This window comes from Letharia columbiana (genome assembly GCF_014066305.1).
Source record: "Letharia columbiana isolate WasteWater2 chromosome Unknown Sc0000019_s0, whole genome shotgun sequence".
NCBI lineage: Eukaryota > Fungi > Ascomycota > Lecanoromycetes > Lecanorales > Parmeliaceae > Letharia > Letharia columbiana.
In genome coordinates, this window is record NW_023501060.1 from 391431 (window position 1) to 414958 (window position 23528).

Here is a 23528-nt window from a genome sequence, read left to right on the forward strand (position 1 = left end):
TTTCAGAAACGATCGAAATGTAACGTTGAAGGACGGGCAGATCCGTAGAGTGGATTTGTCTCTGCCTCCAAAGCTGGGCCTCTCTGTATAATGGCAAGAATATGTTACACAGTCGAGGCAAATGACATGGTAACCGAAAGTTTAACTTGCTTGCTTTGGTCTGTGGCACCTTCAACCGAACTGCGTACGACGGGTCCGCCTTCGGAAGAAGGCGAATATTCTCGGGTTATTTTGCCTTTATAATCAATGAGGACCTTTTTCTCCTCAGGCAGATTCGGCCAGCCTTCAGCAACGTACTTAGAGACTAACCTGTTTAGCTCGATTTGCAAAGCTTTAAGACACTCAAGCGGTCATCAAAGCCTGCATCGCTGTCGGGCTCCAGCCCTCGCAAGTTTTCTTGCACATCCAAAGCATTGAATTGGGCGGTCTTTGCCGCTCTGCAGATGAGCATCTTTTCGATCTTACTTTAGCCAGTTGTAATCACTTGAAGGACAATAGAAACGTGCGAGACTGTCGAGCGCGATGGCATGAAGCTTTAGCGTTGCCGCAGACGGGTGTTTCTTGAGGTACGACCTGAGGATGTTTCGAGATCGCCAGAGCATGCCAATCATGTCGCTGTTCGCAACTTGGCCATGAAGGAGCCTAAATTGCTCTCTCACGAACTGATCCTGATACTCAGCAACCCCCACCATAAACTGTTCTGCTGCTATTCTAGTTTCCAGTCCCAATAGCTCGGGATCGTTGACTATGAAGCCCATGACCTCATTTGAATCTCGAAAAACAAGGTGATCATTCCAGCCGACCGGAACTTGTGGCTCAGCGAGACGAGAGAGGTTACAGTAGTCTTGTCCGGATTCTTCGGTGCTCAGGTGGACGCGACGATAAGCAACGTACAGTGTACCAGAATAGGAGTTTGCCTTCGTATAGCTGTCTCGAGCGTCATTCAGCAGTTGTAGCCCTCGTTGACGGTCCCGAAGCTTCACAATCATAGCTTGGTTAAGCCGGGTCTGACCTCGGATCTCCCAATCATCTTCGACTAGGGATTCATAGAAATCATTGTAGAGATTTCCTCGGATTTGATAGCTTTCACGAATGTCATCCACAATCAATAAAATATCAATTTCAAGCCATTTCAATTTTTTGGATCGCAGAAATCGTTGTAGGCAAGTCACTCTTTGGCCGAAGTTGGCCTCATACGGGTAGAAACGTTGCTGTATGAAGAGCAAGCGAAGTCTTATCAACCAAAACTCCAGCCAAATATATAGTTCAGTCAGTCAAGCAACTCCTGTCTAGACAGACAGAAGCAAGAAACCTTGCCCCTGCCTCGGGGATGAAAGAGTCGCCTTCGAAAGGCGTATTCGAAGCCTGCTCGAGATTTTTCCGATGTTGGCGAATTCTTATGAAATTCGCATCATACAAGGAGCTTCCCGTCTTGCAACTAAGATTCAACAATGAGCTGTATTAATCGAAGGCAAGATCATTATCTTACAATGTTAGTAAACGGAAACCGCCTCGACTCGTTCAAGGAAGGACAGCGCCTGCTCGAAATCAACAACACGTTGAGTATCGACAAAGTGTGAGATCAATGCTAGCACCGTGATATCCTCTTGGTAGATCCATCTTGCGTGGTCGCTGTAGATATCACCGAAGAATTGATAATGGCTCTGGCAGCACGGATATGGCCATAGACTAGATACCAACGCGCAGCAGACGTCGCTACTACCGACGTAGCGAGCAGCTTTGGTGACGCGCTTCGAGTATTTTTCGTCCACCGTGGGAACTCCTCGCCGATACATCAATTGATGGAGGTCATCTGCAATGACTTTCGTGTGATTTTCGTTCTGTCCTACCAAGAACGATTCGAGATAATGCAAAAGCAGGGTTCGTCAGAGAGCGAGACTAGCTGCGGACTTCGCGTGAGGCTATGGAGCCCCTACCAGGTGCTGCCCAGAGAGGAATCCAGCAAGGCGGCGAGCTGGAGGAAAGCTGGCAGCCAAGAAGCTGTCCCGATCTTCCTCGAAGAGCTTTGGCGGAAGAAGAGGTCCTGTTGGTGTACCCTTATGAAGTTGTGGCTGTCATGACCACTCGCGCAAGGTCGATTATGGTTAGAAAAAAGTCACTGATGATATGAAACGGCATGAACTACCTGTACGTCTGATACTCCTTTATCCTACGAAGGTCGGCACCAAGACTCTTGCGCCAAGATACCGGATAACGCACCGCCTGAAGGATTGCCTGAACAATGCGCTTAGAGCTGCATCAAAAGTGTGCCTAGCCTCAGCCGTGCCCCTAAGATTATCAGGTCAAGAGATCACTGCAGGGTAAAAGTCTGTAGGGCCAAAGTTTGATCATTGCTGTGCTTGCATGATATCTGAGCTTGTACTATTTTCGAGCTTGTCCTCTTGTACTTAACATGCGCAGCCGCGAGCAGCATCACGACCGATTCCTTCCTGCGGTCTTGGTTATCTTCAAGCAAATTGATTTGTCGCTTTACCCATGCTCACCTAGCTCACTCGCTAAAGCGGCCACACATTTCTCATGCCAAGCCGGGAAAAACTGCCATTCCAAAAATCCTCCATTGAAAACCTCACCAAACAATTGCACAGCTCTCCAAGAATACAAGCATGGCCGCACCACCGACTTTACCGGCTCTCCTCACCACCCTCACCGACTCCTTGGCCTCCGCCCCCCCCTCGCTTCCCTCCACCACGAACCTCGCCCCACCAGCCGAAGGCATATCCCTCCTCGACACCAAGAATGAACTACTCCTCTCCTACCTGCACAACCTCGTCTTCCTGATAATCCTCAAACTCCGCAACCGGTCCTCCCCCGATGCAGCGGACGAACCCTCCCTGCACGACGCCGTGACCCACAAACTCGTCGAGCTGCGCATATACATCGACAAGGGCGTTCGCCCGCTCGAAAGCCGTCTCAAATACCAACTCGACAAGCTGCTCCTCGCCGCGTCCGAAGCCTCCGCCGCACCAGTCGCGAACAGCGCTGTCGAAACATCTCGGACTTCGGAACGGCGCGGAGCCGAATCCGATGCCTCGGCCAGCGACTCCGATGCCGAATCCGCTCCACAACCAGCACTGCCAGATCTGGCCCACCGCCCCAATCCATCCGCCTTCGCTCGCCCCTCTGGAACCAAAGCCGGTCGTGCGTCCGCTTCCGATGGTTTGTACAAGCCCCCACGCATCACGCCCACCGCCCTGCCCACTACCGATGCTTCGTCCCGCAAGAAGGAAGTCAAGCCCCGCAAATCGCACACGCTCGATGCGTTCATCCGTGAGGAAATGGATGACGCACCCGTCGCGGAACCATCTATTGGTACGGGTAGTGGGTTGAGAGGTAGAGAGAAGGAGAGAGATGAGGAGAGGAGGGGGTATGAGGAGACGAGGCTTGTTAGGTTGCCGGGAGACAAGAAGAAGAAAGATAGGAGGAGGGGGGAGGGCTTTGGGGAGGACTTGGCGGGTGGGCTGGGCGATTTTGAGTTTGAGGGACTGAAGGGCAGGGGTGGGAAGAGGAAAAGGGAGAGGGATGGAGGGGATGAGGGGAGAGTAGGGCAAGCATGGGAGAAGAGAGTGAAGAAAGGAGTCGGGAGGAAAAGGCGATGATACGACGCTGTACAATTTTCTTTTCCTACGCATGATTGAAGCGTCTCTGTAGGCATGCAGCCTCTGTGTGATAGCTAGTTACGGGGCTCTGCCGCTACACAAGCGACTTTATGTGAGAGTCGCAGTTGTCTGTGAACCAAACATCTCCTTTTCCTAAAATGCATCGAATGAGGCAATCAAACATAACGATCCATCCTGGCCCTCCTCATATTTAGTCTCCTTATGCTTTCAATTTGCAGGAGAGGCTTGGCCATCAATCCCACCGTCCATTCCAAACCCGAGTAGTACGACAACTTTGTCTTCCGTCTGCCGCGAACACTGCCATTTCAGCCTACTGTATGCAATTTTCTTCCTTGCTTAGCTCGATTATTGTTTCTGGCACATTCACAGGCGATGGCAGAACAGCGACCACCTCATATGGAGTACAGAGCCAAAAGGACAGTCGCACCCGCTTCCAGTGCTTTGTCTTTGGTAAATTATCCAAGCGCAGGCTGTGGGTAATGCAAACGATAAGAAGAAATGCATCTGGGAAGACATTTCTGGGGGTTTCCATCAGACAAAGCGGTAGGTGCGGCAACCGATGGCGTATAAGGGCTCGACTCTCAAGACAGTCCGTTACTTCAGACGTGAGCAAGAGAAGCTGACAGCAACGCCACCCCAATAGGCAAGCAAGGCGAGGTGACTTGGTCTTCTTCTATCCTGGCGCTGCACCAGCTGGTCTCGCTCCACTCAAGTTGACCACCATTCCTGGTCCAAAAGCAGGCGCTTTTCTCTCCTTTACCCATCCAGGCACTTCTTTGTTTGCCCTCGCTTTAATCACATCCCAAACACGTGGAAACCCCACCTGGACAGGACGTGCGTCTTTCACGCCCGTTATTGCGAACCGATGCTGTGCATGGCTGATGAAGCCATGTAAAAGGCCTTGCTCGATCAGTGAGGCTACGATGGATTCGATGATTTCCATATTTGGTAGTAGCGGAGGTTCGGGGTCGACGACATCAGCCAGATCGGGATCGACATAACTGTAAGGCGGTTCTGCGTCTGCCTCCTGAGGAGGTGGTGTTTGGGCCTTTGGGAAAACGAATATCGCATTGGTGTGAGTGCGTTGGGTGCCAGTATGGCCGTTCGTAAGCCCGTTAGATTTTGGAGTATCTTCAGCATAACCGAGTACCCTCTTTTCGAGGAGTGTAGCTAGCGTAAGCATATCCTGAAGCGAAAGCGTAGGCGCTGCTTTTCTTGTAACATCGCCTTGGGAGGTGACAGCGCCTTGAGACCCGGAAAGTGTAAATGTTCGGCGTGCTAGGGATCGCCAGACAAGTACTTCGCAACGATTCGAAAGCTGCAAAAGTATGCGTTTTTGAAGGAACCATTCAGCATGTTGGGCGTCCAGGTCCATGTATTTGCGGAAAGAGGCAAGGTCGCCTTTGGCAATGGCCGCGCATATTGGCTGGAATTTTTCGGCAAGGCCTGCTGCTTCGGGCCGCTGGAGCAGTCGAGAAGATGGAAACCGGCCGAGTATGATATTTGAGGTGGTGAGATAGATAAAGATGAGACGGCGCTGACTAATGCATTGAGCATGGCACTGATCGTAAGCCGTTTGAAGAGCGAGTTGAGCCCGGTAGAAGTGATTGTTAGCGAAGAGATAACGTCCTAGGTAATAAAGGAAGGTGACTCGTTGAGCAGCGGGGAAAAGACCTAATGGGGGTGATTGCTGGTAGATGTTGCCAAAAATCTGTTCCGCGCTTCGAAGTTTTCGGCAGTGAAAGAAAAGCTTCAGGCAAAGATTTGCCATTAAGTAGATCCCAACTCGTCTTCCTTCCGGCTTCCCGTTGCTGTCAACGCCAGACGGAGGACCACTCCGTTCGCTTAGGCACTTCTTAAAAGCCTCCCTTATCACATTGGCAGAGCTTTCCACCAGGGTTACCCTCTCAGTAGCTTCGTTTTCAACGACAGACTCTCGTTTGATCAAGTGTTCGATCAACTCGGGTCTTTTATCAAGACCAATCGCGAGTCTAGCGAGAGTGCGTGACAGTGAGACGACAGTGGGCAAAACTGTAACACCTATCGAGGAGCTCAATGCGAGGATAGACTGGCTGTCAATTTAATCAGCATTGGGACAAATGAAGGAAGAATGAATCACATACTTCAGTAAAGCTTTGAGCAAGTCGTGCGTCTCGATGAGATTATCTACATTGACGTCTCTTAGAAAAGTGAAGTACTTGACCATGAACATGATAAAAGATGTCCGTGAGCCACCATCGTCACCTTCGTCGTACTCCGGGATGAACGAGATGCATTTATTCTCGAGTGCTTTTTGACTATTGGTAGGGTAAAATTGCTTGATTTCCGAGACGATCTTGTTGTATAGAGGAGGAAGAGGAGGCTCGTAGATCAGATACTCTTGTAGCTGCGTGCCGTTCTTTTCCTTGATGATTCCTGCAATCTCACCCAAGAATTGATCCAAAGTCGGAGGACTCATTTTATCAACCACTGGAAGGAACAAAGTGCAGATATGAGGACTCTTTAGACGCTTCACGGGTAAGGTGTGTCAAGGGTACAAAAACATAACAATTGTGGGCTTGGACATCAAAGCCCACCGTCCATGTCGCATGTTATAAGTTGAATAATAAAACGTTTATCTAGAGTATGCCGAACCGAAGCTCAAGTATTCAATCATCCTTCCCCGAGCAAAGGAAGACACGGCTCGAGTACGTAAAGTAGCCTTGTAGGCTTGTCGGGTACTTTGGTACCTGACTTTAGTGCCAAGTGTTTCAGAACCCTTGCCAAGAGGAGCGGGCCGACAGCCGTTGGTTCCGTAAATGACGATCTCTTATCAACGGAAAATAATACTTAAAGTACTCTACTCCATTTTCACTTTTGTGTCCTCGATCAAATTGATCAATTAGAAGCAGTCCCGAAGTCCAGGGCGATCCTGATTATTGATCATGGCCTTTCACCCAATTCAATTCCTATACTCCATCCTTCAATGGTTCCTCGATCAGCTCCTCTCGCCAACTCCTCCCCCACCTCATGCCCACCTCAGCAGACCGAGAATTGCGGTTATAGGTGCAGGCTTAACAGGTGTTTCCTCAGCTTCTCACTGTGTTGGTCATGGATTCGATGTTACCATCTTCGAGGCTGGAGATGAGAAGAGCTTGGGTGGTATCTGGAGCGTGAGTCGAAGCTATCACAAGGCGGTACTGCCTCCACTAACTAGTTCCGTAGCAAGTCAACAATACCTCCGGCCTTCAGATCCACAGTATAATGTACCGCTTCCATCCCTCAGTCAGATGGACTGCTGGCTATCCAGACCGTCAACAAATTGTCTCCCAGATCACCGAACTCTGGAAACGCTACGGTCTACGAGAACGCACCAAGTTCAATACCCGTGTCACCTCAGTCACCCAAGACCAACAAGGTCTTTGGATCGTCAATGATCCTTCAAATGGCCGCTTCGACGGGGTAATGGCTGCTGTGGGAAGTTGTGGTGATCCTAAAATGCCTCATATGCCCGGTCAAGAAAAATTCAAGGGCGAAGTATACCACTCTTCGAGGCTTGATGGAAAAACAGCACAAGGCAAGAAGGTCCTTATAATCGGAGGCGGGGCATCTGCCGTCGAAGCTCTCGAATTCGTCGTTCACACAGGAGCCAAATCGACCTCCGTCCTCGCGCGCTCAGAAAAATGGATCATTCCTCGCAATGCTCTCGTCGACACACTCCTAGCCTTCAACATATTTGGTCAGGAAACGATATTCTCTTGGATTCCCGAGTCCCTCCTTCGCATCTTCTTCTACCGAGATCTAGACGACCTTGCGCCCCCGTCCGAAGGTCTCTTCACGGAAACTCCCATGGTCAATTCGGACATCTTCCACCAGATCCGTGCAGGCAAGGCTGAATGGCTTCGTGGTGACATTCTTGGTTTCACTGAGAACGGCATTCGCTTCAATCACCGCTCGAAAGGAGTCCCTAAGGGCGGGCCTGGTCGAGAAAGCGTCGTAGAGGGGGACATGGTTATTATGGCGACTGGCTTCGCACGACCTAGCTTGGCTTTCTTGCCGGATGAAGTGTTCAAAGAGCCTTACGCACCGCCGAACTGGTATCTTCAAGGTAAAATCTAACAATTGAATGTTAAGAAGCCATGCTAATGGGGAGTCACCAAAGTCTTTCCACCCGAACATATGTCTATCTGTGGTAAGCATGGTCCCAATGCACTGTTCGGTATTACATCTTGAAAGCAATGCTGACCGCAATCTCCTCTAGCCAACAACTGCACGTATGTCAATGCCATTGGCACTGTGGGCAATGTAAGTTATACGAATCCAACCTTTCTTTTTGGTTGAGCAGGAGACATTGCAGAAGAACCTTTTCCACTCCACTGCTCTGCTGGAACCTCAACTCTAACGCTGAAGAACGAAGGCTAAATCCAAAAAAAATTCCTAGTACCACATTGGAATCTATACACGTTTGCTCCTCATGTTTCTCGTCGATCCGCTTGCCAGGCCACAAGAGAGATGGATGAAAGCATGGATCGACATGACTAAGGCGATCAAGCGCCGTGCGCCAACCGGAGCTCTTGACTTCTTTACTTACTCTGAGTTGATGTACTGGTTCGTGTTCTGCATTGTGATCAACCCTTTTCGGTGGAAGTGGGCCCCCTTTGTGCTTTCGGGTATTGGGAGCGCGTTGCCATTGAGGGTTGTGAGGAGAGAGGACTCGATTCGGAACGGACTAGGTTTGAAGAGGCATCGTCATGAATAGAATGTTTGACGAGAATGAAGGCGTGAGGTAGATGAGTGCATACAGGGATCCATAGCATCTGTTGACCCGCGTACATAGCTTATGGATCTCCCACCGTGGAAAATCACCGGCAGGTATAATAGCATGGTATCACAGAGGATCAGCACCTGAAAGCAATCATCTAAAGAGATATAGCATAAATTGCTATTCTCAACGAGGTAATATCTTTTACCAAGCAACGCTTTCCTGTAATCATACACCTGAATGTTCTACCACCTATGTCCTAAGCTCTTACGCTCCATCGCCCACGCCCGTATTTACTCCGTCCCCAAACCTAGCACCCTCCACCCTTCACCCTTTCACGACATCCACCAAACTCCTCTGCTCATTCCCGCCCACCATATTCTGCTCCACCCAGCTCACAGGCCAGAACAGCCCCGCCCCGAGCACGCAAAACAGCGTCGCGAGCAACTGCCACGCATACACAAACACGCTCAGGATGCCGAACTGGCTCGCGAACTTGACAAACTCGTTGACTTGGTAGAGATCGTTTTGCGATTGGATCAGATACGTGGTCGGAGAGGAGTGTTTCCGAGGCACGAGGTGCAAGACCGTGACGAGGGAGACGCGCGCGGAGAAGAAGGGGACGAGCCAGACGCGGAAGAGTTGGTGGATGGAGACGTAGAGGATTAGGTTTTTCGGATCGTAGGCTGTTACCCACGGATTCCATTAGCCACTGCTTTCCGATCGTACAAAAGCGTACGCTCTATTCATATACTTTGCTCTGTGGGAAGAGTGATGGAAAGACGTACCAACGCTGTCCACACTGATCTCAATCTTCGGACTCATGATCTTGTACCAGCGGTATATGCACCATATCAACCACCTGCTGCCCTCGAAGCTGCCGGTGCGGCAGAAAGGGTGCGTGAAGGAGGCGGAGGGCGTGAAGTATGTCTCGAGGGTTTTGCGTTGGGTGGAGGGCGGTGATTGCGTGAGGAGGTGGATTACTTGGGGTATCTCTGCTTCTGTGCTCGGGTTAGCTGAGGGTGTTTGCATTGTAGATGATGGGGCTGGTTTACGTGGGTCTTCCATGACCGTGGAAGGTGGTGGAGTTGGTGGGCGTGGGACGAGGGTTTTAGGTCTTGGAGAGAGGGGATGAGATGGTGAGGAAGCACGGTGTGGAGGAAGTGTCTGAGGCTTCTTAATAGTCTCAATTGGGAGGAGAGACAAGTTGGAAGTTTGGAATTGGCGGAAAGCTCGTGATCTCATCGAAGCCCTGAAAAAAGAGCCCTAGAGCTAGAACGTTTACGGAAAACCGTACTACTGCGAATCAGTTGACAACGTGATCGATTGACAGACAGATCCATTTCCTCTCTTCTAATAGGCTGGAAGCTTGAACATGGCTGATTCGTCAACACCAGAAACCCCTATATGCCACAATGTTCTACATGAGATAGCCGATTTTGGCCTGATCATCTCTCTCCTTCACCTCCAATTTTTGTTCAGTCAATTTTGATAGATCCATAAATTCTTTGCACGAATACCCAACTCGAGAAGAAGCCGATAGTTCCTACATAACGTATTAGCTCTGTGATCTGGCCTTCAATTTCTACTCGGACTCACCAGTCAAAATGAAGAACAGGAAGCTGATCAACAGACTATACCCCACATAGAGCACCCCGGACGTGAAGCTCCCGAAGCTCAGCTTGCTAATCCAGTATAGCAGCGCATTGGCGAACACATAGAACGCGCTTGCTCCAGCCGTACAGAAAGCTCTCCATTGCCAATGATAGTTCTCACTACAAAGTAAGAAGTAGACGAGCAAGACCGTAACGGCGGCGCAGGTGATTATCATAATGCCGTAGCAGAGAAAGAGGAAACCGAACATGTAGTATACCTTGCCAAACCACATGTTGTTCATGATGAAGTATAGCTCAACGAAGATGGCGCCGAAGGGGAGAATGCCGACGAGGAGCATGGAAGGGATGGGCCGGAGGTAAGTGGTTGAGGGAGGAATTTGGCGGGGGATTTGATTGACGCGGACAGGAGGCTGGACGGGCTGAAGTAGCAGTCAGCACTGTCTGCTCTAGGTGAGCTCATGGATCTGACTTACAGCATGCCTGAAGCCTATCCAGCTACCTGCGAAGCTGAGAGGGACACTAATGACAAACCAAATACCCAGAATCACGAGCATGGTCGTGAACGGTACCGCGCCACTCGATCGTTTGGCCCACAGGAAGAGGTTGAGCATGAAGAAAGTGGCGAAGACAATTCCAGGAATCATGACGGGCGTCATGGCAATATTTTGCTTCCACTTCTCGCCGCCGAACGACTTGTAGACGCGCGCGGAGACGTAGCCACCAATGACGCCGAAGACTGTGTAGAGTAGAATCATGACGGTACCGAGAGACCCACGGTTCGAGGGAGAAAGAAAACCGAGAAGGGCGAATGTGATGGTAGTACCGACCATGACGAAAAGCTGAGAGCCGTTGCCCAGGAAGATACTCAATAGCAAAGGGTTCTTGGGCGTCCGAAAAACGTCTCCATGTACCAGCTTCCAGCCTGAATCTTCTTGGATGTCATTTTCGGCGTCGCCATTCGTGCCTGAGAGATCATCCAGATTGAATGAGTCGAGTCTGTTGTATCGGGCAATGTCTTTTTTCAGTGCTCGCACGAGGATAGCTCCAACCATACCTAAACATCCGTCCTTAGTGTGTATGTCAGCGCACTTTTTGAGTGAAGGGCAACTTACCGCAAAGGAAGACCACAATAACCGCTGAGTTCACCAACGAAAACCAGTGAATCCTCGGATCGAAGACGTGAAGATAGCTATCCCATCGAGTGGCCCATGCAGTCTTCGACTCGCGCCAGTATACGCCATAGGTCCAAGTGACAGAGGTGTCTCCATTCTCATCGAGCAAAAGGTGCTGTTCTGGGTTACCACAATCTCCCTTTCCACTACCCAAGCTTTTAGATCCACTCCTTGAGGATGGGATCACCAGAACGCCAACAACTCTGTACTTGTCGCTGCCAGCTTCATGGTAATCAATCACAATATCGAAGTGGTTGTTCAGCACTGCTTTCTTATCCTTATCCACCATCCCAAGAGGGAATCCTCGGAGGGTGAAGTCCGTGTTCGTCGAAGGGTCTGTGTATGGCTGCCCAGCTGGAAGGCCATCAATCAACCAATTGAGATTGTAATTCTGCACTATTCTCCTGTTCACAAATTTTGCGCTTCGTTGATCAAACTTTTGTTCCTCGCATAAAGCCTTGCAGGTCTCATTTTCCATCATTTTCAGCTCAAAAGGCGAAGTAAGTATCCGATCTCCGAACAATATGCTTCCCAGTGACTCTGATACATCTCTTGGTCCATCTGCGGGCCTGCAAAATCGGAACGCGGGATGATAGTAGTCGAAGGAGAAGACCGAATGTAGTTGGGAATCCTTGTCAGACAGTGCTGGTGTGAGATGGTTGACATTGAGTTCGACCTTGTCATTGGCCTTGTATGTGGTTGGCGCAACGCCCGGTAAGTAGAAAGCAGAGGCGCTGGAAAGGAAGAAGGTCAATATAGCTGCGCCAGAGGCAAGCCGACCTTTCGAGTACATTGTGACCAAGTTCCAGGCGGCTGTGAGACATAGAGTCAGCTCAGATGTGATCCTTAATGATAAAATCTTCAATGTTGGCAAGCTTCAAGTGGTACGGACCTGCCCGATCTACGACCTGGCGCTCAAAGCCTGCTTCTGCGTGATATAGTATTCAACCGTCCACGACAATTTGCAGCAATGTGAAAGATACTGAGACTCAAAGGAATGTCAAAAATTTGCGGGTCTCTATTTGAGAAAGAAAGCTGGCCTCCTGTAGCGATTAAATTCAGGCTCGCCTCGCTATTGGTTGGTCTTGCCGCTCCGCGCCTGGAAACTCTTAGCGATAGCTTGGGCTTGGCATCGATACAATCGTAAAGTAAAGTTTAAAGTCTTCAACAATAAAGATAGTCACTTGGATTGAGCAGGTATCAAATTTTCAGGCATATTATGTCGTATCTTCGATATGAGAGTAACCAGAACCACACCATGCTTGATTCTGGTTTGCGATGCCAATTGGTGGCTACAAGACGTTGGGTGTGATGTTTCTGACTGCGGCTATACAGTTGGCTCCAGACCTATGAGCTATCCAACCCCCGATGCGTGCGTAAGAATCATAACGCCTGAGGCAACCTCCGAACAAAAGCATGAGCATGATGCCAGCAGAAAGACGTGAACGCATCCGTCAACATTGCTCATACTAGGCCATCGTACAGTGATAGTGCCGAAACTATTGTTTCATCACGCTTGCTGCCTTCCTTGAACTCAGCCATGTCCAGCGACCCATTCTCGTCCTTGTCCATCATTTTGAAGATCTTCCGAACCCGTTTTTCTGGTGTGTCTTCGTCGGCTGGGAGCTTGACCATCGAACCAACCTGTAAGATTGTAAGCCGCTGAATACGGACAGCTAAGAACAAAATCCGGCATACCATCTTGTATATCGCTTCCACGATTTGCAGCATTTCACTGTAGCTTATCTCACCGTCGCCATCAATATCGTAAAGTTGGAATGCCCAGTCCAGCTTGTCCTCCATCTTCCCCCTCGAGGTGACACTCAGTGCGCATATGAACTCTTTAAAGTCGATGGAGCCTGACTTATCTGAATCGAAGACGTTGAAGACGTAGTCTGCGAAGGAGGTTGGGTCGCCGAAAGGGAAGAATTGCTTGTAAATTTTTTGGAATTCCTCTTTCGTGAGCATGCCGCTTGGACAGTCTTTGAGGAAGCCTGTACCTCACATTAGCATAGATAAAATCCTAGGCAGGTAAATTATTATAGCTAACCCTTGTACCATTGCTGGAGCTCCTTCTTGTCGAAATGCGTGTCCTTCTGAAGCTGGTTCAATTCCTCTTGGGACAACTTCGACTGACTGATCAGGTGCGTCAGTAGTGTACGATTAGTCCCACGTCTGTGATTCTACGCATCGACTTTGCTTTCGACTGTGTAAGAGATAGAAAAGGCATGCTGCAAAGAATGCTATGACTGTAAACCAGCATGATCGGTCCTCTCTCAGCACTTTCGGATTGCCGGCCCGACCGCAGCTCCTCCATGCGGCTCTCTCTTTGACAGCTGGGTGGCTTGGGTTGTAGACATTTTTGAAGGGCTTGTAGAGGTTGCCGGCAAGCACGCAAGGCTAGGCGTGTGAGACATTCTGCGCTCTGTTGGATCGCCATTTCCATCTTGTATTCTTGCTTCATTGTTGCAAAAGAGAGTGCGCGCTGACGATGCAGAAATTCAAGGGCAGGGTTTCGGTCCATGGCGACGCCGGGACGATAGCACCACGCCGACCGCACTGAGAATCGCACAGGCTGAGAATGGTACACCACTTACCGATTTCCCATTCTAGGAAGTACTTCCACCAGACAGCTTTATAAGTCCTATTGTTAATCCTGCGCAATACTTGAGGGTCTAGGAGCGTATGGTATGGCAGATCTCGGCCGTGTAAGCAAGAGGCGGGACAGGTGTGAGACGAAGGCGGGAGGGGAGAGTGTCAAGAGGTCAGTTGCTACGTCTCTTCGATAGGAATCTAGTCGTCTAGACGTGTCAAAGCTTGATGATTGAAGAAGAACAAGGAACAAGGGAGGGTCTACGCTGAACGCAGGGAAAGACAAGCGCCGAGGGACAGGAACAGAACGAGGGGTTCCAGACCCATTTCAACCGAACCCCAAACATTTCTCGATGTCGTAATTCCACCGACTTTGATACCTTTCAGCGTCATCTGAAGCTATGAATAACATCATACAAGCCCAGCTCGACAGGGTAGAAACGGCTTTGAACACTCTTATAGAATCAATCGCCTCCTACAACCCCTCCATCCCCGCAGCAAACGCTCTCCTAGCTGCAGACGACGATCTAAACGAAGGTCTCCAACAATGTACGAACAAACCTTCCAGATCCCAGAAGACCCTGCCACCAGACTTTGTTTACGCCTCGTACGAGTTGACATTTCAGTAGTATCAACCCACCAACGTAATCACGCCCGCATTCAGTCCCTTCGATCAACAATTGACCAGCAAAATGCATCCATAACCGACACCCTCACGGCCCTCGCCTCTACGCGCGCAGACCTGCTCTCTATTCCATCATCCCTGCCACAAAAAGATGCACGCAATGTCCCCTACAACGAGCTTCTCGACTATGCGAAGCGTATAAGCCGCTACACGGTTCCCCCTACATTCCGGCATGCTTTACCACCTGCACAACCAGCTATCCCCCCTGCTGTCAATGGCGATACCGTGGCGGTAGAGGAAGGAGCGGAAGATAGCAAAGAAGAGAAGGAAGGCATGGGAACCGCATCGTTAGAAGACATAGAGCGCAAATGGCTGGATCCTCTCACCCAGATTCCCTTCGTGCCATGGGTGAGCGACGAGACCATCAAAAGAGGCGCGTTGGCTGAGATACAAAGCATGGTTGAGAGGGGGGACGATCCGGAGAATATGGGAGCTGGAGGTTCGAAGGAAGAGAAGGGAGAGACGATGGAGATAGGGGAAAGTGAGGATGCGGCGGGCAAGGAGGGCGGGATCAGCGCGGATGGAGGAATGGGGATGCAGAGAAGGGAGGAGAAGCCAAAGGTGTTCGGGGGGTTGGACCTTTATGATCCCGACTCGCCTGATGTAGACGATGATTGATGTTCAAGCACCTATCGAGATAATTCTGTAGTCATATCTTCGGACACGATTCAAGAGGAATTGGATTCGCAAGCTCAAGAATGGTACAAATGACATGTGCTTGACAATGCTTTTGATCGCCTATCACGGTACAGTTACTGGAGCCATCTTTGATTCAGCACTGTTGTGTTTCATCACAGCAAAGCAGCTGCCTACAGCGTGATGACCAGCTTCTTCCCACTCAAGCCTTTCGCGTGGATATCCAGCGCTTTCTGCACGGACTGAATACCGCCATCAATTGCTTCAATCCCAGGACTTGGCACAAACGTCTTTTCCTCTAAAGATTTCGCTAGCCATTCATTGAACAGCCAGTGCCCGAATTCCTTGTCAATGCATATCTTTGCTGCAAACGTTTGCGATATTTCCACCCCTGCTGGCTTCCTGGCATCTTCAGGGTATGGAAGTGTAAGGCAAAGCTTTCCGCCGCCAAATGCTTCGAGAATTTCGGCACACTTGGGTGCACTCCCGTGCTCAACGATGGCGTCATATGCGACGACAGCCTGCTGGTTTGAGGCTTTCAAGGATTGTGTAATGTCTTTGACGACAGAGGAGGAGTTGTAGTCGAAGGTCTCATGAGCGCCGAGCTTTTTGACCATGGCGCTGTGGCGAGGACTGCATACTCCGTAGACCGTGTAGCCAAGAGAAGCAGCGATCTGCACAGCAGCTGTACCGACTGAAGATGAGGCACCCCAAACTAGGAAGCCACCCTGGTGCTTGGCAGGCGGGCGAGGAATTTCCATGGAAAGGAATATGCCCACGGCAGATGTTGCGACGCTCATAGGCAGAATTGATCCTTCTTCAAAGCTCATGAAGTCAGGAATCTTGGCCAGGGCGCAGTCTTTCACCAGAGAATATTGCTGAAATGCACCGTTCTGCGAATCTTTCGAAATTAGCATATCAGCAAAGCCCGTGACCCTATCGCCTTTCTGGAAGTGTTTGACGTCCGATCCCACTGCATCCACTACTCCCGAGACGTCACTTCCAAGAACAGCCGGGTATTTCTCAATCAAATGGCCGAATTGTTGCATCTTCCAGTCCACGGGGTTGGTGGCGAGAGCATGGTTCTTAACCACAACGTCTGACGGCCCGGGCTTGGGAATTGGACGCTCTTCGATGGTAAGATTGGCTTTTGCCTCTTTGAGGACGGCTGCTTGGTTGGACATGATCACTGGCGTGAAGCTTATGACAATGTGTGTCTGGGTATCAATGATGAGGGGAAAGAGAATTCTTCAGTGGGACTTTATACTTGTGCATGCATCGGAAATAGTGGGATTACATCAGCAGAACACAATTCAGTAAAGGGCGCTCGACCAGACTGTTGTCGTTCATCTCAAAGTGAAGGCTGATGAACGTTTATAGTTTGGTCAACTTGCACTGTACGAAATTAGCTTTGGCATGGAAATCTTACCCCGCGCCCGCTATGTTCTCGAGCTTTCGCTGTTCAACTTGTCCCGATGACAATGAAGCTATACAAAAAACCACTGTTGCATAAGCATTTGAAGGCGCTAGAGGCCCGTTGTGTAAGCTTGTGCGAGCCTCATCCCGTAGTTTTTCAAATCGAAGAGGTGTTCATTGGCCCCCTCGTGAGCACAGCTTGCGGAGGTAAGCCTTCATCAGATTTCAATCGGCAAGCATGAAGTACTCTGCATGTTCAGTGCTGCTGAGGCGAGAAGGCCATCTTTGCTTCAGTAGCGAGTCTCCATTGGGCCCTGGCGCGATTACTTCGAATGAAGAGCTGTGAGGAGGCAAAAATGCCAGACACTCGTAGCATGGAAACTTGAGATGCGCAGGGAGCTGAGACGATGGCCACCGTTGCATAGTATGCGCCAGTCTCAGAAGAGTAGTCTCCGAGCGAGTTTTTACGACAAATTGTCACTGTTTGTGGAGTGATTGGAGAAACGATGTTACTCGTGACGCGGCGAAAGCGCGGTTCTGCAATTTTGATAGGGCTTAGCGTTCTTTGCCCCTGAAGCTGAAACAATGAACAACTCCTTCCTCTTGTTCACGCTCACATCTAACGTATCGTCACTCTTTTTCCGTTGTACTCTCACACTCATTAGCAGGCAGGAGCAGGCTCCTGTACCATCACTCATTAAGAAAGCAGACTTGGTGACACTCATTTGGACAGGCTGCATTCACTCTCTTTATTTACTTCCGTCCCCCTCCGGACCCCCCATACGAGGAACAAACATAGTAACCAGCACAGGACTGCGGAAGGTTTTAGGATACGCGAGAAGTTCCATGGCTACCGAGGATATATCAACGGAAGCTGCGGCTGATTATCACGAGACAGCTGCAGTGGGAGAAAGCGATACCCGCAGTATCCTACTGCCGACAGAATCGATGGTCAGTGTAAGGCTATCAGATCCTCTGGTCGTGCCTTCCTCCGCTATATCTCCCGACAACCAGGTTTCTGTGGCAGCACTGGCCCAGTTCCTGCCTGTTGGACAAGATATGGTTCTACATGAAGATGCTTTAGACGCTTCCCACAACAGTCACACATCTTCTGGGCAGGGTCTTCTCGAAGACGAAAGCGGTACCGCTCCGGATGAGAATGCTGTTGTACTTGGAGACGAATACCAGGAGTCTACAGTCTCGATGACAAGCGTCCGCTCCAGAAGCGATAGCTCGGGCAGCACCCTATCTTCAAATGGCAGCGCCCAGGTCGACTGGGATGAGTTGGAGAAAAGTGAAGAGCAGGCACCCCGAGACGAGGGATCTGATGAATCGACCGCCTTCCTTCTTGCCAGACTGGAGCAAGAAAACAACGCCCTTGCAATTAATCCGAAGGCAGCTCTCGCAAGAGCCAAATCCACACGAAAGGGCACGAAAGTACGGCCACCCTCTATTCAACACCTCAAGAAGCTTGTCAACGAACCAACGAAACCTTCACTTCGATACTCCTTGATACCGGACCCTCCACCCATGACAGAGTTAGAGTTCTGGGCAGCTCTCGTTAACGATTATCCCCAGACAGCGCAACGCCTGCCAACTTTGACTTCCAACAAGATTAGGAGTGGAGTTCCACCACCATTGCGTGGTGTTGTCTGGATGAGCATAGCTGGATCCCGCGATCCCCTGTTGGAACATGAATATGAAAGACTCTGTGGCGAGTCAAGCCCTTACGAAAATCTCATCGGCAAGGACATCGGTCGAAGCTTTCCTGGGGTCGAAATGTTCAGGGACCCTTCAGGAGACGGCCAGCAGATGCTTGGTAGGGTACTCAAATGCTTCAGTCTCTACGATCAAAAGATTGGATATTGCCAGGGCCTTGGCTTTGTCGTCGGCCCTTTGCTAATGCACATGGGTGACAAAGAAGCGTTTTGTGTGCTCGTCCGGTACCTTTCCGCAAACAATGCATCCGCTTTTGCTTCGGCTAACAGCAATACAGATTGATGGAGCACTACGATTTACGCTCATGCTTCTTGCCAGATCTCTCTGGTCTCCATCTTCGCATCTACCAATTTCAACACCTACTATCGAAGCATCTCCCACGTCTCACAGCTCATATGGAAACTTTGCAGGTGGAACCTTTATACGTGTCCCAATGGTTCCTTTCGTTCTTCGCAGTCACCTGTCCACTACCTATGCTACTACGGATATACGATGTTATTTTGACCGAGGGAGCTTCGGAGACTCTAATGCGGGTCGCACTATCGCTCATGCGTAGGAATGAGACTAAAATCTTGACCTGCACCGAATTTGAAGACGTGATGAGCCTTCTTCTCTCCAGGGCATTATGGGATACTTATGGATCGAATGCGGATGATCTGGTAAACGACTTCGTTGGTTTGACGGGTCTTGTGACGCGGGAGAGCTTGGAAGCCCTTGAAGGAACTTTCAGAGAGCCTAGCAACGAAGAGTCAATTTCCAAGAGTAGCTCTCTTCCAAATGTTCAGGCCGCAGCATCACGTTTTCTGGGCCGTTTCTGGACAGGTCCAAGCTCATCCGCAAAGGTTACTTCCCCAACTTCTAGCCTAGCTGTCGCAGAGCCACCCCGACCCTCGAGCTTCCTGCGCCGGACGCCCTCGAAACAAAGTATGGCATCGACGCTCAACTCCATTGAAAGCGCTGAGTCGCAACTCAGCGCAGCTTCAACTGAAGCAACGGCTATGTCGAGAAATCCTTCAGCTGACGGCACCCCCGTCAAAGCTGGCAATACTCTCGGCAATAGCGTCTCGTCGTCCATGGGAGTCACCAGCCAAGACAGGGATCTTCATACTCAGATCGAGGACTTACTGACTGCTCTGAGTGATATGCAGCGAGACCAGACCTTACTCGAGAATGAGGTACAGAAAGAGCGCGAAGAGCGTGATGAAGATCGTGCTGCAGTGCAACGTTTTCTGGCGCGAGCAAAGAAGTCCGCCACTCTGGACGTCATACCAGAGACGCAATCGCATGGCTCATCTTCTTTGTTGGAAGCCCCAGCTACAGCTCTTGATAGTGACGAGGCCCTGATGGATCTAGAACTGCATTTCAACACGTCTTCGAATAAAAGGTCGTCTCTTATGCAGCAGACAAAGCATCAAATGCGAGAGGAATTGAAATTGTGGAAAAATCAGTATGAGGTTGAAGCAACAAGATCCGCCGATTTGACGCGCCAGCTTGCTGACGAAAGACTGGAAAATGCTCGTCTCTTAGAACAGTTCCGAGAGGCGCGAGCACGTATGCAAGATGCACATCAAGACAAACAGCGGCTGGAGAAGACTCTTTCAGAAATGAGAAGCCGCAGGTTTTCTACAGACAGCGAGTATGAATCAGTCCCAGCGACTCCAGTTGACACTGGACCTGCGCCCGCTGGACTGCGTGAGCTCAAGCTTGGAAGATCTGGTTCACTTCGCTCGAATGCAGCACCGACGCAGCCATTCGCAAAGCGATCCAGCAGTCTTGGCATATCTGCAGTACTTGCAACTGAGGATCATAAGCCTGCTCCTGAAGACACGCTTCTACTAGAGCTTGTCAATGCCAAGACAGCAGAAGCTGTGGCACGGCAGGAGTTGGAAGAGGTGAAGGCAAAGTTGGACTCGTTGCGGAAGATGATAGGAGGTGGGCCTGCTATGACAGTAAGCAGCGGTCATCGGCCAAGCGCCAGCGAGGCAGGCATTGTGAAAGTACCGAGCGTGACCGCAGCAGCGAGACCTGCTGTGGAGAAATTCAAACCTGCTGTCGCTGCTCCTGCTGGTGGCTTCTTTAGCGGCTGGGGAAAAAGAACGGCATCGAATCCGGCGGTCACGGTGTTCGTTCCAGATTCATGACGAGACATTCGCTTCTAATAAGAGACGCTTCGGGACAATTGATTTTTCGTTGTTTGGCGTCAGGGGTAGAGTACCAGCTTCTTAGCATGTAATGTTGATGCTCAAAAATTCACTTTCTTCTTCGAGAATGGAACAATGCCATTTCTAGCCACGTTATGAACCTGTCTCCGAACCACATTTGCGCATCATCTGTTTTGTGCACATGGCAGTGGTATTTGAGACGTCACATTAGTAGACGGGAGCATATGCCGTTCAACTGCCGACAGATATACCCCCTGTCAAAGATGTTCCCTTTACCCGCTTCCCCTGCCTGGCACCTGCAAACCAATCATCCTTGGCATCCCACTCCCTTGATGCTTCGGTTACAGTCTGGGAGGTAATTTGGGCCTGGCCAAAAGCGCGGACTTGCAGGACCTCCCTTGTGATAAGATGCCGCTGCCTCATCCCGGCCAAGCTACCCCACAATCTGGGGTTGATGCTGATGGCGTTCGGCGATCAGAACTGCTGGGCAATGTTTAGGTTTGATATGATTGATGTCTCCTTTGATTTATTTAAGTTTTGCTCTGCATCAAATGGAACTTCTCCTCATCTTCGCCTTGTCAAAGCTGCAGGATTCCGCTGTGCGTTAGCAGTAAGTGGGGGTAGATCCTTCAGCTGCAGTCATCACCTCTTATTGCGGTACCATCACCTTAACCTTTTAAGCTGGGTCGCCATTACTGCACCACCATCTTTGCGCGCTCATCCTCTGGAACGTAGTCGAGGGAGACATTTCAACCAGGCTGTAAAGCCGAACGAGATTTAGGAAACAGTGATCAAGATGGAGATGAACTATGATGAAAATGTACGCTAAATCTGCCGGCTACGTACTCACAGTACATTACTTGCGCACTGGCTCATGCTATCGTAGACGCTGCACCAGCTCGAGGAGGAACTCCACGTCCAAATTGTACCGGGTACAGAGATTATGACAGATGTGGGCAGCCATCATTTTGTCAAGTCCTCCAACCGAGTGCTGGTGCCGCAGCCAAGTGATGACCCTCATGATCCGTTGGTGAGCTTGCCACTGTTCGGACACAGGATCGATATGACCTGTTAGAAGAAATTATTGAGCTAACAAGATGTAGAATTGGAATACCTTCTGGAAATTCTCTACCTTGACCTGCGCGACATGTGCAACCTTTGTTCAGGGCATGGGTCCGCTTTCTCTTGCACCCATGATCCCCTATTTGATCGAGGCATTTGATTCAAACTTGAATGATGTGATTCAGTTCACTGGTGTTGCTATTCTCGTGCTCGGATTTAGCAATTTCATCTGGTACGCTGTACAATTCGTGTATCTATTCATAATTCGGATATTGATTGATGATAGGGTCCCGCTGAGCACTTCCTTCGGCCGGCGACCGGTCTATCTCGCGTCCCTCTCGATCTGCTTTGGCAGTGCCATCTGGAGAGCCAAAGCTCAGACGTATGGTAGTTTCATGGGGGCATGTGTGCTCAATGGTATTGCAGCTGGTCCAGCTGAGACCATCCAGCCTAATGTCATTGCTGATGTGATGTTCTTGCATGAACGAGGAGCGTATCAGACGCTTTACTTTGCATTTTATTTCGGCTCTCTTATGGTTTGCCTCTTCATCCCTCTCCGCAAACCTCAGCTTATGACTCCATAGGTTGGACCTATCATCGCTGGTCCGATGGCAGAGTACTCAGGATGGCGCAACTTCTGGTGGCTCAATGTCGGTTTAATTGGCGCTACATTCATCATGTGCCTTTTCGGCTTTCCGGAAACAAAGTATCACCGCATGCATCCTGATGAAATCCACAACATAGCTTCCGAAAAGACAACCGAGTCCCTAGGAGAGAAGACTACGATCACGACGATGGAAGGGTCTGACATAGAAAAGGTGACGTCCCCCGAGCTTGCCGATCTTTCTCATGCGGCCACCGCCCAGCAAGACCCGTGGCTCGGAAAGGGTCGGCCAAGCAAGCAGCAATTCGGGCTCTTCCAGCGGAACGCGCATCCGTTCAAGAGCGTTTTGCTTGACCTTTGGATCCCATGGAAGCTTTTCGCTTTTCCAATCGTGGAATTTGCCTCTTTCGTCGTATCGTGGAGCGCGTCCTCTTTCCTAACGCTAAATCGTACGTTATACTTTCCGAGGCGATTCTTCCCCATTCATGCTGTCTTATGAGTCGTCAGACATGTTTGAAGAGTTCTCTGCTCCTAAGACATGTCTCGCGACCCAGAAGTCCTCTGAAAGAGTAATGCTGACTCCGGAATCATCAAGTTACGCAATCTCAAGCGTTTGCAGCACCGCCTTACAATTTCAAGCCACTTACTATCGGCTTTTTCAACTTTGCCATCCTCATTGGCGGCATACTTGGTTTGGTCACAGCGGGACCTCTGAGTGATTGGATCAGTATGAAACTTACCAAGAGAAACAACGGCATCAGAGAACCGGAAATGAGGCTACCGACAATGATCCCTTACGTCGCCATCATGATAATCGGCAACTTCGTAGTTGCCTTTGGCTGGCAGCAGGGTTGGGATTGGAAGGTCAGTATCTGACACATCTGATTTCTCTCGAAAGAAATCACAATAACGAAGCTATGAGCTAACTTCATAATCCTAGCCGATCGTAATCGTTGGCTGGGCATGTGCCGGCATCCAAGTCGCAGCTCTCCCTGCCATCGCCTCCACTTACGCAATCGACTCCTATAAGCCCGTTGCTGGCTCAGTATTCGTGAGCATTACAGTGAACAAGAACCTTTGGGGTTATGGTTTCTCGAAATTCATCAATACTTGGATTGTCGAGGATGGATATGTGCCGCCAATCATGACGAACATGTGCTTGATCACGCTGTGGTGCCTTTGTGGTATTATTTTTTGGGTATGGGGGAAGAAGTTCAGAATCTGGACAAGGAACAGTCAGGTGCACCATATGTAAAATGGGAGGGCATGGGGCAAGACATGGAGTTAAGTAGGCCGGTGAGCTGGATGCATGCTTATTTTGGGAATTTGGTGGTACATAAATGGGTGTATGTGGTACCTATATAAGAAGATTGAGGTTCCAGTTGTCCCTGTCAGCCATTACAATTGAGGTGATACTCCCACTCATAGTAATCGATGTCGTTCACTGATCTTCTTGCGCGTGCAGAAAATAAAAAGCACCGCAAC

At 50.0% G+C, this 23528-nt stretch overlaps 11 protein-coding genes across 11 annotated transcripts; 5 read left to right on the top strand and 6 right to left on the bottom strand.

Moving 5' to 3' along the window:
- Positions 1 to 461: 461 nt before the first annotated feature.
- On the bottom strand, positions 462 to 989 carry HO173_006513 (uncharacterized protein; the record flags this gene model as incomplete). The annotated part of the gene is made up of 1 exon (XM_037308422.1): positions 462 to 989. The coding sequence occupies one exon, from the start codon at positions 987 to 989 to the stop codon at positions 462 to 464; it is 528 nt and encodes a 175-aa protein (XP_037164688.1).
- Positions 990 to 2624: 1635 nt separating this feature from the next.
- Positions 2625 to 4299, top strand: HO173_006514 (uncharacterized protein; the record flags this gene model as incomplete). Its single annotated transcript, XM_037308423.1, has 2 exons — positions 2625 to 3560; positions 4282 to 4299. 2 exons carry the CDS (start codon positions 2625 to 2627, stop codon positions 4297 to 4299), a joined length of 954 nt encoding a protein of 317 aa, XP_037164689.1.
- A 12-nt stretch (positions 4300 to 4311) lies between these two features.
- Positions 4312 to 6096, bottom strand: HO173_006515 (uncharacterized protein; the record flags this gene model as incomplete). The annotated part of the gene is made up of 2 exons (XM_037308424.1): positions 4312 to 5710; positions 5762 to 6096. The coding sequence occupies 2 exons, from the start codon at positions 6094 to 6096 to the stop codon at positions 4312 to 4314; spliced, it is 1734 nt and encodes a 577-aa protein (XP_037164690.1).
- A 466-nt stretch (positions 6097 to 6562) lies between these two features.
- On the top strand, positions 6563 to 8376 carry HO173_006516 (uncharacterized protein; the record flags this gene model as incomplete). Its single annotated transcript, XM_037308425.1, has 5 exons — positions 6563 to 6790; positions 6843 to 7725; positions 7780 to 7809; positions 7879 to 7922; positions 8059 to 8376. The coding sequence occupies 5 exons, from the start codon at positions 6563 to 6565 to the stop codon at positions 8374 to 8376; spliced, it is 1503 nt and encodes a 500-aa protein (XP_037164691.1).
- A 330-nt stretch (positions 8377 to 8706) lies between these two features.
- HO173_006517 (uncharacterized protein) lies at positions 8707 to 9447 on the bottom strand (the record flags this gene model as incomplete). Its single annotated transcript, XM_037308426.1, has 3 exons — positions 8707 to 9065; positions 9168 to 9380; positions 9435 to 9447. The coding sequence occupies 3 exons, from the start codon at positions 9445 to 9447 to the stop codon at positions 8707 to 8709; spliced, it is 585 nt and encodes a 194-aa protein (XP_037164692.1).
- A 410-nt stretch (positions 9448 to 9857) lies between these two features.
- On the bottom strand, positions 9858 to 11960 carry HO173_006518 (uncharacterized protein; the record flags this gene model as incomplete). The annotated part of the gene is made up of 4 exons (XM_037308427.1): positions 9858 to 9925; positions 9979 to 10414; positions 10469 to 11049; positions 11108 to 11960. The coding sequence occupies 4 exons, from the start codon at positions 11958 to 11960 to the stop codon at positions 9858 to 9860; spliced, it is 1938 nt and encodes a 645-aa protein (XP_037164693.1).
- A 671-nt stretch (positions 11961 to 12631) lies between these two features.
- Positions 12632 to 13775, bottom strand: HO173_006519 (uncharacterized protein; the record flags this gene model as incomplete). The annotated part of the gene is made up of 4 exons (XM_037308428.1): positions 12632 to 12811; positions 12866 to 13161; positions 13218 to 13303; positions 13765 to 13775. 4 exons carry the CDS (start codon positions 13773 to 13775, stop codon positions 12632 to 12634), a joined length of 573 nt encoding a protein of 190 aa, XP_037164694.1.
- A 385-nt stretch (positions 13776 to 14160) lies between these two features.
- Positions 14161 to 15062, top strand: HO173_006520 (uncharacterized protein; the record flags this gene model as incomplete). The annotated part of the gene is made up of 2 exons (XM_037308429.1): positions 14161 to 14308; positions 14386 to 15062. The coding sequence occupies 2 exons, from the start codon at positions 14161 to 14163 to the stop codon at positions 15060 to 15062; spliced, it is 825 nt and encodes a 274-aa protein (XP_037164695.1).
- A 191-nt stretch (positions 15063 to 15253) lies between these two features.
- Positions 15254 to 16264, bottom strand: HO173_006521 (uncharacterized protein; the record flags this gene model as incomplete). Its single annotated transcript, XM_037308430.1, has 1 exon — positions 15254 to 16264. One exon carries the CDS (start codon positions 16262 to 16264, stop codon positions 15254 to 15256), a length of 1011 nt encoding a protein of 336 aa, XP_037164696.1.
- Positions 16265 to 17081: 817 nt separating this feature from the next.
- HO173_006522 (uncharacterized protein) lies at positions 17082 to 20356 on the top strand (the record flags this gene model as incomplete). The annotated part of the gene is made up of 2 exons (XM_037308431.1): positions 17082 to 18439; positions 18493 to 20356. 2 exons carry the CDS (start codon positions 17082 to 17084, stop codon positions 20354 to 20356), a joined length of 3222 nt encoding a protein of 1073 aa, XP_037164697.1.
- An 817-nt stretch (positions 20357 to 21173) lies between these two features.
- On the top strand, positions 21174 to 23298 carry HO173_006523 (uncharacterized protein; the record flags this gene model as incomplete). The annotated part of the gene is made up of 7 exons (XM_037308432.1): positions 21174 to 21197; positions 21264 to 21407; positions 21481 to 21671; positions 21726 to 21975; positions 22024 to 22492; positions 22639 to 22907; positions 22984 to 23298. 7 exons carry the CDS (start codon positions 21174 to 21176, stop codon positions 23296 to 23298), a joined length of 1662 nt encoding a protein of 553 aa, XP_037164698.1.
- Positions 23299 to 23528: the final 230 nt, after the last annotated feature.